The 15,689-nt window shown below is 42.5% G+C and overlaps 1 protein-coding gene across 1 annotated transcript in view; it reads right to left on the bottom strand.

The window, feature by feature from the left end:
* Window positions 1–15,689, bottom strand: part of CCDC85A (coiled-coil domain containing 85A) — a gene marked incomplete at its 5' end in the record, with an annotated part of 80,340 nt that overhangs the window by 8,374 nt on the left and 56,277 nt on the right. Inside the window, one exon of the mRNA XM_009582424.1 lies at window positions 8,456–8,532. Coding sequence (XP_009580719.1) covers window positions 8,456–8,532 — 77 coding nt within the window. The remainder of the gene's footprint in view (window positions 1–8,455; window positions 8,533–15,689) is intronic.

Below are 15,689 nucleotides of genomic sequence, written 5' to 3'. Positions count from 1 at the left end.
GAATGTGTGGGAAATGCATTTCTGAAGGAAAAATAATGACAGTGGAAAGAGCCTCTGATCAGAATCAGTGCCCTGATGTGCACTAATTTGCCCCGCTGAGCAAGCACATAGCATGTTGAAGTCTTTTTGGGGGTGTCTAGAATCTAAACAATAGGAAAGATGAAGGTGGGTGTGGGAGAAAAAGGGCACAGAGAGAGGTAACATGAGGCTGAACTTCACAGATCCAGCCTGCCTGAAAACGTTTAATTGAAAAGTACCCCAGTCCAAAGCAAGTTTATATGCTGTGCGTGACTTGGTCAGGGTATGCCCAGGCCTTTGTAACCAACGCTGCATGGCTCACAGCAGTGCCAAAGGGGCACATCGCTGAGAGGACCCTTGCAACTACTGAACACATTAGACTCGATCCCAGCAATCGTCTGCAGGACTGAACCTCACATTCAAAAAAGAAAACCCCTAAAAACAATTAAAAAAAATGAGAATGCTGCATATGCTAAGCCCACGGAAAAGGTACCTTGAGTCTGAATATGAAACGCCATCTGGTACACGAACTTGTCTTCCAGTGCCGCCCTCCTGCCAAGCAATGGATGCAGTGTAAACCGCAACAGTGGGCACTAATGGGTCTCGTAACTAGGCTGACAATACCGGCACACACTTAGGGCAGCGTGCAGTGTATCATCCTACAATTCTCCGCAGCAATGACTATTATCAATTTGCTATGATGTATGGAGGGAGGTTTAGAACTTATTTTTCTTTGGGAAGGATTTATAGATCTGTTAGTGACTGGGCAGACTTAATGCTATACTTTGGGAAAGGAAATGAAAGAGGAAGGAAAAGCGGTAATAAAGCAGATTGGAGCAATTCTGGTTTAGGATAAATTCCTTCAGTCAGCTTTGGGTTTTTTGTAAGTCAAGGTATTCTGATTCTTTACTGGCTCCAGAGCTAGCAAAGATTTCGGTCAGTTTTGAATGGTAAAATATAAATATTGCTATTAAAAGGCTGTGAAAATTAGTACAGATTGCACATCTAAAGCCCCCTGAACATGAGAAAATCCAGAAGTCCTGCGAATTGTGCTGCTGCCAGAGTTCAGGCCTTCCTCCAGGCAGCCGTCCTCCACAGCCTCTTCTGTGCCATATGCAGCACATTTTTGCCTCCCTTCATGAGAATGAGAAACTTGTTGTGAACACACCGCTTTAAGCGGACAGCGTTCTCAACACATGTTGGTAGGAGATTGAAAATTAGTATTCCCCCTGTGGACATCCTTCTCCCTCCTCCCTTTGTTCTTGATAAGGGACATAAGCTTTTCTTAAAAAATAAGGCAGGTTTTGCAGCCCTGAAGCCCCATCCTCCAGCCCAGGGACTTCTCATCTCAGGTGAGGCCACTCCACAAAGGCAGTACAGCTTCTGCCGCCTTTGGAGGAAGCTTATTCCAGCCGATGACGGGGATGGGACCAGCCTGAATGTGGGGGTCTCCTGTTCCTCGGCAAGTCCTGTGAGCCTGCAGACACTTCAGCACTACTGACTGTATTACGAGTTTCTGAGGCAGTGAAGCCAAACAAGAGGAAAAGGCACTTCGCCAAAGTGGTGGTGTCTGAAAACAAGGTGCCTTAGGAAAATAGAAAAGTGCGCTTTTCAGACCTATCATCACAGCTGCTGCTTGCCAGTGGGGAGCATGGCCATGTTTAACCTCCCACCAAAACTGGACCTGAGTCTCCTTGCACTGAGTCCCTTCTCTGCCACTGCCCAACCCAGATTACAACAGGATCCTGAGCAGGACCTTGAGATGGGAGGAGAAATCCTGTTCCCCTCCTCCTCTTCTCTAGCTCCACACACAGCACTTGCATTCAGCCACTCAAAGTAGGCACCCCATGTGTCCACATGTTTTGGACAGATCTTTTCATTTATTATCCAGTAACAAAGTTGTGGAAGTGGAACCAAATCAGACAAAAGTGATGGAGTTGTGGCTCCACAGTGCTGAAGTCTGTATCGACTTTAAATATCTCGAGTCATTTTGAATAAACAGTGCTGCACACGTCAACATCCGAGGAAGAATTGGGTTTTTTTCTCATGCTGCACTGCTAACCTTCCCTACTGCCCCTGTCCAGCCCTTGTGCCCAAGCTAAAGCATGGTTTGCATGTTGCCTCCTCCGAGTCTCACGTGCACTGTGTGCACATTATACCGCAGCAGAAAGCACATTGTCTGAAGCAGGGAAAAACCACATAATATCTCCTGTAAGTTTTGCCACAAAGATAACAGAGGCAATTGCAATCACTAAACGTGCAGATCCATCTTCTGTTGCAAGTAAATCTACAAAATATCTAATGCCAACACGCGACTCTAGTGAATAGAAAGCACAGGAAATCTGACTCAACCCTATAATATCACATAACAAAAAATTAGATAAATGGAAATTTAGCATCTCCCTCACATTGACTGCAACATGTTGAGGATACTCGGGCCATTCGCCCATAGCGCCAGAGGCAAACCCTGCACCGTACCCTGGTCACGGTCAGAATAAAGACCCCTGTGTAGAACAGGATACTCTTTGATGGAGAGAACTAATCAGGAGCCTTTCTACTCGAGCCAGTAAAAAACATCATTTTTTCAATCCATACTGTTGATAAGGGCAGTCATGAATGAAAACCACTGTAGCGCAAAGCACACTACATAGCTCAAGTCAGCGGCAGTTTATCTGCCAGCCCCTCCGGAGGAAGCGTGCTGCTTGCTGCCTGACTCACAACCTCCCCATGGCACGCAGCGATAGCCGAGGAGGAAAAAACACAGTCCATCTCTGCCCCAAGGACACTTGCAGTCACCTCACCAAAGCTTCTGAGAGAACACGATTTTCCTGTCCACTGGGCACTGCTCTGTTCACTTACCATTGGAGACCCACCTCAGCAAAAGCACAAGACCTCCTTCTCCCCCTGCCTTTTATCCCAGAGGCAAGTGGTTTCTGGGAAGTATATCCTTCCTGCTGGGTAACTGCCACGCCAATTCAATCACTGCCTAATTTTCACAGCTTTTTTCTGATTTCCCCAGCTCTCAATTTCCCCGTTAGCTTAAAGAAAACACAGGCTGTGTTTGTCAGCTTGTTTCAAACAGGCAGGAGAAAGGAAAAACAGAAAGCAATAAGCTGCAGTATGTTGCTCTGCTGGATTAATAACACACTGAACAAAATGGCAACATTTTTTTTAGGGAACATTCCTGTCAATTAAGATACACAGTTTTAAAATGTTGCAGTTATTAATCATAATTCCTGTTCTCCAAGACTACAGTAGAAACCTCTACTTCTGCATATTGCTGCCGAAATCCACATATCCTCACAGCATATTTGAAGCATACTCAGATTTCTGAGTGACCAAAACCATTGCTGGCTACACACCTTCAGAAACAACCATTTTCAGCAGGCCCTTCATAAACCTCTTTTGCTAATGAACCTGTAAAAGAAAAAGGCTCTGGACTGTAGCACCTCCAAATCTTGGAGGCCACACGTATAAAGACCACCGCTATTTAAAATCTGGAAGATTCAGTGGCCTCTACTAGAAAATCATGAGTACAAAGTAATTCCAGACTTTCGGAAATTACTCTGGAAACATAATAATCTGTCCTTCTCTCTGAACTGCAGCTCTTTTTGTACAGCAGGTTTTTCTTGAATTTGTATCTTTGTAACACCAAGCCCATAAGCTCTTGCCATTCAGCCTGCCCACACCAACCAAGATGGAAGCGCTATGCTTGGGACACCCTGAGCCAAAGACTCTGGTCAGAACCTCGGCTGTTGTAAACTGAAGTTGCTCCATTAATGACCTATTAATTTAAACTGAGGATGAGAGCACATGGAAGAACTGGGTGGGTGGATGCTGTTGATTTACTTTCAGCAAATATTTGATGACATGATTAGGTAACATGGGTTTGTTCAATCGGTTTTAATTACATCTTGGTTGAAGGATTCCCTATTCTTCTACACGCTACGGAAGGGAGAAGACAAACAACATTGGACTGTGAGTGACACAGATTTTACAAAAAAAATACTAACCAAACAGTTCCCATCTTCTAATTAGATTTATAACTAAAACCATGCCATGCAGAGGGAAAATAAAAAACACAGATTTCAGCAAAAAGGTTTTTGAAAGATTTGGAAATGGGTTGAAATAAAATGTGATAATCTAATGGAAGGGGGAAGAAAGAGGGAAATGGAAAGTGTTGGAAGTGCTTAAAAATAAACTAGTGCGTGCCTGAGGGTCATGCCTGCTATTTCATACTTAAACTACCAGGACTGGAAAAGGCTAGCAAGGATGCAAAACCCCAAAAAAGTGCCTGAAGCAACAGTGGAATTGAAAGAGAAACAATAAAAAGACAGAGAAAAGGACCAAAAGACTTGGAAAGAATGAGGAAACGGAGGCAGAAAAGCCCACGTGAGGGGGAGCAGAAGGGCTCCGGTTCAGCCCTGCACCACACCAGCCTCATGGCTTTGGTGCGGCACGCTATGGAAGTCGGGAGCTCAGCTCCCCGCATCCAGCCTCCAGCCCCACTGACCCATGCAGCTTGTTTGCCCAGAAAGCAGCATCCTGGCAATATTTCCTTTCCCCTTCATTACAAGGTAAAGCTAAACTACAAGGACAAAGAGTTAGAAGGGGGAAATGCCTGACAATTCTCCATCTCTGCCTCTTGCTCCCTCCTCCCATGAAACAAATAAAAACTGAAGCAATTTAAATTGGGTGGCTTGCCAAGTATATCTTTTGCAAATGCATTCACTGTCATTATATGACAGATGTCCACACTTCCGTAACATTTCAGCTGAGCTTATCAGCCCTGAAATACTAGCCCTACGAAAATTCAGGGATCTCTTCAGTTAATTGACATGTGGATGCCAGATCCTGATCTCGCTTCCCCCTGCATAAGGCACGGATAGCAGTTACGCACCACATCAAGTCTGGGAGGACACTCCTGTTTTCAGTTAGCTGAAGTTACTCACTGACTTAACAGATCCGCCACAGCCCAGGAAGCTGTAACTGGGATCTGAATCCATTGTTTGGTCCCTACATATTTTCTTAATTATTGCTGAGTATCTTCATTACAATATGCACAGACACTACGTTCTGGCTAGAGCACTACCCGTATTATCATGTTTGGGGTTTTTTTTATGTTAGGAGCAAAACTCAATTCACAGTGATGCTGTAGTTTCATGCACGTTTTGAGGCAGCAGAAGGCAGCGGCACCGCCAGAGCCCATGTGCTACAAAGAGCTTTCCTGCCCCAGCCCCACGGGGGAACTACTCTGGCCTGAAATCCATCCAGCAAACCAGAAATGTTCTCACTCAAATCCTTTTGCCTCTACGCACTGCTGTCATGCACCCTTACCTACACGAGCGTTTGAGAAGCACCAGTGCAAGCTGCACACCCCTTGTCTCGGGCGCAGCCGGCACAATTTGGCATTCTCAACAGAAGACCCAGCTGCATACCATAAATCTTGGAAAGTATCTGCTTTCTTGCACAAAAATCCTATTTGTGGCCAGAAACTGAATGGGTCTGGATCATATCTTGTTACATGCTATCTGACAGAAGGAAAAAAAACCCAACAAAACGAACAGCTAATTACAGCTCTCACCAACACAGCAAACCTACAACACATCTATGGCTTCTCGTAACTCTTAAACCCGCTACTATGTTATAAACCATCACCAGAACAACTGTGCAGCACAGGAAGAGACATTAACAGCCTTAAGTGAATATGTGCATTTTTATACTTTTTCTGTTACCTGATCAAACTAAAATATTGACTCAGTGGTGGTACTGCATTTCCCCTAACAAAGAAGCTCTTCAGTACAGCAGAGTGAACTAAAACTCAGATTCCATTTGAACAGTGATGGCAGCACTTAAAACCATTTTCTCTGGAAATGTTCTTGCCACTAAATATTAATAAAACCTTTACATTAGAGATCTGTGGGATTTTGAAAAGAAAACTAATACGTATGGAGGGAGACAAGCAAAGCAAAAGAAATTGGAAGAGAACCACACCTAAGTGATAGATGAAAGGAGTGATTTACCTGAAGAGGGTGTCAACAAATGTGCCACTGCATTTTCATGAGTGACACATAAGCAGAAAAGGGGGAAAAGAAAGGATATTGAAAGCAGAGAGGAAAAAGAAGAAAAGCGTGGCAGGAGGAGAGAAGAAAGCCTCAGAAAGCAAGGCAAGGACTCTTCAGTAAAGACTTCATCGAGGCATCACACTCACGAGTGCGAGTTGTCACCCCTCTCATATTAAGTGGAGTCCTGCAACTCCCAAACTCTCCCAGTGCTCCAGTATGCCATCCATGAGGTGCTATGCAAAAAGCAAAAGCACTCCCTTACTGAAGCACTGGTGAAATTTTAAGGCACAACACTGTAACTGAGTAAGAGCTGTGCTAAAAACCTTCCCCAGTTGTGGGGCTCGTCGTGTATTTTCAGCTGATTTGTCAAAAGCACTCGGTTTGGCTTAATGCCCAACAAACTCCCATTCCTCCTATTAAATGGAATCGAACCAGTGCCAGGAGCTTATGCATTTCCATCCTGCGTCTTTGTGATGGGGCCTGATCACCGCTGATAGCACGTTCAGGGTGTTACTCACAGTAACAACCCCCAAAACGAACTCATGCAATTGTAATGCCGAGGTAATTGAATGCAAAGTCGGAATAAGATTGGTGTCTACATTTCCTTCCTCTCCCCAAAGCAACGACTTTCTTCAGGAGGAAAGGTGAGCAAGATATGCCAGGAAATGTGAACCCTTATCAGTCATTATTTCTTACAATACAGTATCCAGAGATATTAGGAGATTTTTCAGAACTCTACTACAGATCCTTGTGCCAACAAAACCAAACATAAGACAAACTCTGACCTCTGTATTTAAAAACAAAAAGTTTGCAGCCTTGCTTACCTAGTTCTTCCCCTTCAAAACCTCACAATCAGCATATTTTGTTACAATTACTTTTGCAACAGCTCTGGGCTTAGGTGCTATTTTCACAAGCACTATTTTCCGGTTTTGGCACCCCGTCTAAGATATTTTAGATGAACTCAACGCCGACAATGTGGGTGTTCCAGCCTTTACCAAGATCTGGTAATGCATTTCATGGGTCTCCACCTGAGCACCTCAAACTCCAGACGAGTAAAACATATGGCCACTTCTAAAGATTTTGCCCACAAAGAATGTTCTGCACAATTTATCCCCCAGTGTTGTTCCAGACCCAAGACAAACCACAGCGGTATTTTCCAGGCAGGTTTGTTAACATTTGCCCTGAACACCGTTCTTGACAAGAAAATCATATTCTTTATCACTGAAGATCAACGTTTGTCTTTCCTATTGAAGACTGTATATATGTTAATGGACAGACATTTAACCATTCTTGCTGTCCTCTTCCAGATCAACAAATTAGGGTACAGAGAAGTTACATAAATTGCTCAAGGTCACCTAGCAAGTCAAGAGCTATAGAGGCCCTTCCAACTGTCATATTATAGGTGAGGGAAAAAACCACGACACTTTACTTAAAATCTGCCTTAAGAAAGGAAATTGTTAACCTGGGGCTGAGATCTTCTAGCTAATCTTGGCTTACACAAATGAATAAATCGGAGCCAGTGGATTTTACTTCTTACTACATTTCACTGCTATCTTGGATTTTACACTCAAATAACAGTACTATGTTCAATAAAAAGCACTTTCCTTCTTCAGACCAATGTCTTCATTTAAACTACTATTTGATTTAAACAAAATGCAACTTCTTTTTTCTTCCAGTGGGCAACTTCATTTGGAGACTTTATGGATTTTCCTACGGATTACTTAACAAATGATAATAGAAATATGCGCTGGTTTGTATATGTATATATAAAAAAATACAAGTGTCTTTGATTAATTCTTAACGAACTTCAAAATTTTTCATTCTTAAAAACATATTGGGAAAACCTTCAACTTCATATTTGCTTATTTATTCAATTTAATTTCAGTCTTGCATTTACGTATCTAATATATTCCTCTACATATTAAAAATAATATAACCCAATTATTATTACTTAAAACATTTGCATTTTTAAAGCAAAATATTTTGGTTAACTATAAAAAGTACTTGACATTTTAATAACCAGAAGCTCTTGGAATAAAACCACAATGTAAAGGGTCAGTTCACTGTGATTTTCAACCCAACAATTAACTATAAGTAGCAGCTTCCAGTGAATTTTTCTTAGCAAGGTATCAACACCTGCAAAGGAGAAAAATTAATGAAAGCATTGTCATAGTCTTAAATAAATACCCCACTCAATCACGAGCAAGATGAACAAACAGATGTGAGTGCTTTTGATTATCTGAATGATCAGCCTGAGTGTTCAAACGCAGTAATGTCAAATGTCAAGTAATACTGGTTTTATCTCAAGCACAAAGACTCGAGCGTTGCTGTCTAGCTGCCGGCTACTGTTCCCACCAACAGAAGTCACCCACCTGGGGCAGCATGCGATTTTCCTCCTCCAGCTGTCTTACTCTTGCCTCCAGCTGCCTAACATAGGACAAGGTTGATTCTAAAAAATCAAAAAGAAAAAAACTCATATTATCCACAGAGATCTGCTTGTGTATACTAGTGTCAGAGCCTCTGCCACATTCTGAACTTGTACTCACAGCAGATTGCGTTTCTCAAATGTTCATTAAACATTCAGCTGTGCTCCTCTTAAGGGCAGTGCAAGTAATGCTGATACTAGAATTAATCCAATTCCTTGTTGCTTGTGATTCTAAATCGCTGCACTTTAAGGTGGTCCCTTCTCAGGCGCAAGGTATCTTACAGAAAGGCAACACGGACTCAGAGATGAGTTCTTCCAACCCATCCCCCAAGCTCTGTGAGCTTGTACTGTAATTTGGAAACACTCCACAAGAGTAATGCATTATCCCACCAAGTCACCACTGAAAAGCCCAGAAAGAGAAGATATTCTTCTGCAGGAAGAAGCAGTCAAAAAGGCCCCTCCACCGTGGAGGTCTGGCGGTGCACACGCAGCCTCCCCCCGCAAGCCATGATCTCACCTGCGGGCAATACAGCAGCTTGCCAGCATGGAGGCTCAAGCCTCAGCCTCTGCTAGGAATCAGACGTGTTGTCACAGCTTGAGCTTGTGCTAGAAACCAGACGTGTGTCCCCAGGGCCCCGAGAGGGTTTGGAGGCTGGTTGATAGCACGACAGCCCAGGGCACAGCGCTGCTCACAACCAGTACTCCTCACCCCGCGCACGCCAGGGCAGTACCAGGGCAGTACAGGCATGTGGAAGCATGTACTAGGACATGCTTCCACAGCGCTGCTTTGAGTTTGGAGGCTGGTTGATAGCACGACAGCCCAGGGCACAGCGCTGCTCACAACCAGTACTCCTCATCCCACGCACGCCAGGGCAGTACCGTACTAGGACATGCTTCCACAGCACTGCTTTGATACGCGGGCTCGGTTGAACAGCAAAATCCTGCCCACTCTATTCATAAGTAACCTCACTGACCTTCATAAGATAATTTGGTTGATTATGGCGAATATGAGTCACTCCTGGTCTGCTCTGTTCCCAAGAACTTTATGTAAGAAGAGTAGATCCATGATCCATCCCTAAAAGCATCCAAGAGCTTTCTTATCATGCATTTCTTGGGTTGCACAGAATTTCTGCTATTAAAGTCCTGTATCTAAGAGAAATACATGCCTGAGAAAGTAGCGCTGAACTGTAAGAGAAAAGATATCTTCTCAGTCCAGAAACACTGCTGTGACTCTTGTAGCTCATTGTATGTAGATGTACTCACTCCTGACTCACTGATCCACTCAGCTTTCTCTGAGATGTCAATTCCAGTAACATATTTGTACTCATACTACCACATAACTAGTAAAATTATCTCTCTGATGATTAACGGTACAGAATCCATGGGTATCAGGGCAGTACTGTCAGTTGATATAACCCTGCAAAGCTGCATTGACAACAAAGCTGTTCACTGGTTTAAATTGACAGATGAATTTGTGCACCAGTTTCCTCTGATATCTAAGCACCATGCCAGCCTGCCCATAAAAAAAAGGTGATGGGAAATGAGGTGTCACTGACTGCTCTTATGAGACTGCAATAGGCTAAAATATGCATGCACAGATAGTGCATGGGAATTTACACAACATGAAGTAATTTGTCAAAAATGATTAATACACAGCAAGGCACTGGATTAAAAATAGCTTTTTTTTGAAAGAGGTAATCTGAGGTTCTGCGTGCTCTGCTGCATACGGATTTTCATAGCTAGTGATGGGTGCATCTCTAGAGAGTCGCTCAGCCTAGCTCAAATGAGCACTTAGAAGATGAACAGCTTATTAAATGAACTATATACGACAGGGTCCCTCCCATCAAATCAGCTTCCTTCCCAGCAGCAGCACTTTTGGGAGGAGCCGCAGAAGCTCCCCACCGTAATAGTCATTACCACAGGCAATAGCTCCCAGCACATCTCATCCCTTCTCTTTGTTGTTTTCTACATAAGATGGTTTATGCGGAGCCATCTTTTTGGAGGGACTGAAGGAGGCTCTTTCTTTGGCACTAGCCATCTCTAAATTCACTGGTTACAAGTCCACCGCTACATTAGCTTGGGCTCGGACTTCATGCTCAAGTCTGACTTCCCAGCTGTGCCCACCAGCCCACTTCATGCAAGCTCCCTTCCAGATTCGCTTCAACTCTGGGTCTCTTGTAATTTTCTGGTTTACCATTTATTAGCTCCTCATACAGTGTATAGCTCTTGGCAAGTTTGCCTCTCAGTTTTATTTCTTCACTTGTATGTTGGGAGTCCAGAGCTGAGATCTCTGCTGCTTCAAATCACACAACTCTGCTGTCAGTTCACAACTTCCCAATGCCAGTTCATACCAGCGGAGGATTTGGTCTGAAATTTCCGTGCCTGTTAACCCTTCTAAAGCGTGAAACTTTTATTTAAATCTCCTTTTGTAATCTGATTAAAATGGAAAATTAGGTCATCTACTAAAGGCTTGATCTAGCAAATCCTTATTTATGTGAGTCTTCTTGACACATAGACTAGATGCATATATATTTCAGTATCTCTTAATATATTTATGCTGTGATGTTATGAGCTTAGAGGAAAAAATGAGCAGAAAAGCCAGTCAAGGACGTAAGAGACAGAGGAATTGAAAATACACAGAGTGAAACACTGTCACCACCGACACCAATAGCAAACTTTAAAAAAAAAAAAAGTTGCATCTTAAAAGTATTTATGAGAAGGACTATATGATCCATCTATTCTTAATCAGCCTGGAGACCAGTAAAGAGCTCTAAATAAAGAGCAAATCTTGAAACTGCCACCCAGAAAATGGTTACCCAATACCACTCCCATTGTCATTCCAGGCAAATTTTCACAAGACAATGAAGCCATTTAAAACTGAAGCAGAATGAACTTATGATAGTAATGCTTCAGCTTCGGCATCTGAGCTGAAAACAAATGTCTTCCAAAGGGAAAGCAGTACAGAAACCTAGCATCGCTTCCGTAACATTACCGTTGTCTTAAAATAAAGCATTTAATAAGATGCTACAGTGTGTCAGGCAACCACTGCTCTGAAACATAACCTGCGCAAACAAGATGATCCTTAGCTGATGTCATAGTCATAAAACCTTTTTGTGTTTTATCCTTCCCCAAACAGATTTATCTAACATTGCTCATTTTCACAGAGCTGCAAGTACACAGAAAAGCCCTCCCTTATTTGCAGAATCTTAAACTTGAGTTGTAAACTGCTTACAGATAAACTTCCAAACACAAATCTGCCGAGCTTCCTCTGCCCAGAACACAACCAGGGGAAAACAGCATCTGTATTAACACCATAAAAGCTCAACTACTATGTTCTGGGCAATAGCTCAGAAACTGTTAACTATGTTGAGATCAAATGCATACTCAAATAAAAACAGACAAACAATTTGGGCCCACATCTAAACAAGACCTGACCACAAACACATGACACTGCAGTAGCCAAACTACCAGTTTCGTCACCTGTGGGCTTCTTGGTTACATTATTTCCACTCCTTCCCATCTTCCTTCACTAGGCACTTCTACGGGAGCAACAGTTTTGAACAATTCCCATTCTCAGGAATGGATTCCTACCAAATGAGCCTCCCTACTTGAGCTTCCCGTGCTCTTAGCATCATTGAAGATGTGATCACCGAGTGGTGCTTCATTCCAGGGCTGAAACTAAAATTCTTTTCCAAATTATTAGAGACAGTAATATCTTGCTTTTAGGAAATTCAGTGACAATCCACCCTTTCTCCACATCTGTCACTCTAACATATTATTAGAGAACATCAATATTTACCTAGCTGATCTCTTTTTCTTTTGACATCCACACTCTTGAAGCTAGTAGATATTTTTGGGCTTATGTCAAACCTTACCAGATGCTTACGTTGCTGCCAAAGGCGTATTTGTGCCTTGGCTTTATCCATTTTTGTGTGACTGTGCCTGATCTCAGTCTAACAAGTAATTCATAATGTTCTCTAAGCTAGGTTATCATCTGCTATTTTAGAATGGTTGAGGATGTCATGTTAAATTCTGATACTTTCCTTTTTTTTCTGGGCTTGTTTTTTTGCAGACTGGAGGGTTACAACTCACAGGCAACTATGGGACTGCACTGGAGAACTTCTTAAAGACTGAGGCCCTCTACCCACCTATTAGCTCCCTGCAAAGCAAATAGATCAGAACCCCACAGGAAGCAAAAATTCAAAGGTTCCACCTACACTTCTACTTGTTCAAATAAGCTTTAGTAACAAGCACAATATGGAGGAGGAGTATTTGATGTAAAGAAAGAGTAGGAGATGCAACACCTTTAGTACTGATACAAACTCAGAAAGTAATGCACAAGAAATGCTTTAACTCAATGACTAAAATTCCATTTTTCTGCCTTTTTAAAAAACACTGATTCCAAATCATAATTGCTGTCTGCAAAAACTGAGCACGGGGATTCCACAGACCTCCTTTTGAGTAACTTCAAAGGATAAACCCATCAATGCAAAAGATGCTACTTGCTTCATGGAAGTTAAAAAAAAAACCAACCTATAGAATCTTTTAACTTTGGAGAAAACTGGTAATACCGTGGATGAGCACAGCAGACATCCCAGAGGAAGTAGAGCAAAATCCTCCAAGCTGAAAATACTTAGAAGGCTGGAGGTATTAGGAGAAAAGAGTAATGCTGTTTGCCTCGATCCCTAGCCATTAACTTAGGGCCAGCATGAAGAAAAGATGTTACGCTGGACAGAAGGCTGAAGCAGCAGCAACCGGTCCTTACATCCTCACGGCCAGAAAACGGAAAAACACGATTTCATCATAATGCAAACATCACCTCGGTTCTGTTAACATCAACATTTTCTGCTTCCACTGGCTTAGCTCTATTTGGTATTCATGTTCCTAAAGCAGGTCACCAGAATCCGGAGAGCTGTCACATCCCAATACGCATATTTTAAATACTTACAGTATAAATGAGGGAAACTGCCAACAATTTACTTCAGCAAAGAATTTAGCGTGTTATGTGTAGTGATACTTTGATGTATGGCAATGGAGGTTCAGTTAAGGTATACTCAACTTCAATGGGGAAAGTAATTTGTTATGCTGCTCTTCCTGCACTGTGTTGGCAGGAATATAATAACTGCATATCAAATCGGATTTTGGTCATTCAAATCCACACCCAGCATCCCGCAATGAAAACGAAATAATCTTTCAATAAATGGAAGATGAAAAATAAGGCTGTGCAAGGGCTACTTTAAACTCTCCTGTAATTAACTGACAGCTCCATACGTTTATGAAAGGGTTTCTATGCTAACTGGGGAGCAGATTCAATGACACGCAAAGTATCTCCCTGTCCTATAATTCCTAGTCATCTGATTTAATTACTTCAATATTAATATTCATGACTAAAACATGTTATTACTGCAATCCATCCCCTTTCAGCTACCTTGTTTGAATGTAAGGGGGAAAAAAAAAAAAATAAATATCACACTGTTGGATTTACGCTAATGCAAATTTACACCACCTGCATCTCTAAATTGGTGAAGCTGCTCAGTGTTTACACTGGCAGCGTCCAGCCTCCCAGCGACAGGATTAGACGACCTCTGAAGGTCATTTTTAGCCCTGTCTTCTATGATTTTCTGTTATGGTTGCACATCTTACATAACGCTCCTACTGAGTAAGTGCTGGAGAACTTCTTATTGAAGTGCAGCCCAATGCCTCTGTAACGCAGTGACATTAGGATTAGTGCCATCATGTAGACAGAAAGACATCTGCTTAAGGCAAAATTTTATTAAGCTCACCAGAATGTTTAGGAGCTATTTACCACTACGGCACATATTCTCGGAAAGTTTTGGGACAGCGAACGCTGTAGCATTAGCATTAAGATAGGGTTTGCATTTCTCGATATTGCTGTTGTCTGAAATTCTCCCACCCCAAGCTGTGATTTCTTGTGATTACGGATCCAGCACTTCTTGACTTCTCCCTGTAATTAAAAATATAATTAACTAAGCTTAGCTAGTTCACTGAGTATTTCAAAACTGACTCCTAGCAAAGGGAAAAGCTTACATATGCTAATTCAAACATCCAGAATGCAACGTTACTCCTGCCACTTAGTTTTATTTCTCAGGCAACATGTGCTGCGTTTCCCCCTTTTCAGCACTCATTACACACAGACATGCGCTAATTACGTTATCTCCGTAATCAGAAATTTTTACACAGATTTCATATAAAAATAGTGTTTCCTCAGTTGCAGCACCTTTTAATCACAAATTATCTTTTTATTACAAAAAAAAAGTACTTCTCATTGTCTTGAGGCAGCCCTAGCCATGCCTTTAATGATTCATCGATGCTGCCTGACTCAGACTGCCAATGTGTTTGCATTTGCCTGGATTTAAGTGCCACTTCGACCCTGCGGATTATGCAGTTGTAGTGAGCAGGTCTGGGCTGACCAGGCTGCTGTGCACACGCTTCCCTGCGGCGAGGCGCACCCAGGGGTTTCACTCTTGCTGAGGTCACCCAAGGAATGCCCGAGGTCACCCAAATGCTGCCTGTGACACAACTTGCTAAAAATATAGGGTTGGCTTCCACTTAAGAACTTTACTGATTTAGGTTGCCATTTGTTGGAGGTTTTGTTGCATGTTTAGCTTTAGGGTGCAATAAAATTTCCAGTTGAATTAATCTACAAAAAAGCTTAAAAAAAAGTTCAAAAAACTTTCATAGAGAAAGAGGATTCGACTACAGGAGTACCTAAAAATGGTACTAGATGCCAGACGAGGTAAGCTTTTGTTTTGTACTTCTCTGAAGCTATCCATAACACTCTTGCTAACAGCTGGGTAACACTGTCACGCTAATGGTCTGCTGTAAAACTAACCTTGGTTTGTTTGGGGGTTTTTTCGTGCTAGAGGTGACAATGGCAAAGCTTTTCTTGCTGGCCTGCTTGATATCCTGTTAGCTCCATTCAGCCTGTGCTAAATGCATTTGTCACGTTATTGATGAAAACTGAGAAAATCAAATCCATTATGCTATTGCTAAAACCTTTCCCACTGGCTGTTAGCTTGTGCTGGTATTGATTTTGTTTGTTTCATGATTGGTAAAATCCTCCACTTGCTTAACTGCTTGGGTTTGTCCCTATGCCAGCGGACTCTCATTTGCTCATTCGGAGTGTCCCCCGACCGCCGGCACACCCCCCAGACTGAAGC

This window comes from Fulmarus glacialis, unplaced genomic scaffold (genome assembly GCF_000690835.1).
Source record: "Fulmarus glacialis isolate BGI_N327 unplaced genomic scaffold, ASM69083v1 scaffold8130, whole genome shotgun sequence".
Taxonomy (NCBI): Eukaryota; Metazoa; Chordata; class Aves; order Procellariiformes; family Procellariidae; genus Fulmarus; species Fulmarus glacialis.
The sequence above is the reverse complement of the archived record's forward strand: the minus strand, read 5'-3'. Positions and strand labels throughout refer to the sequence as shown.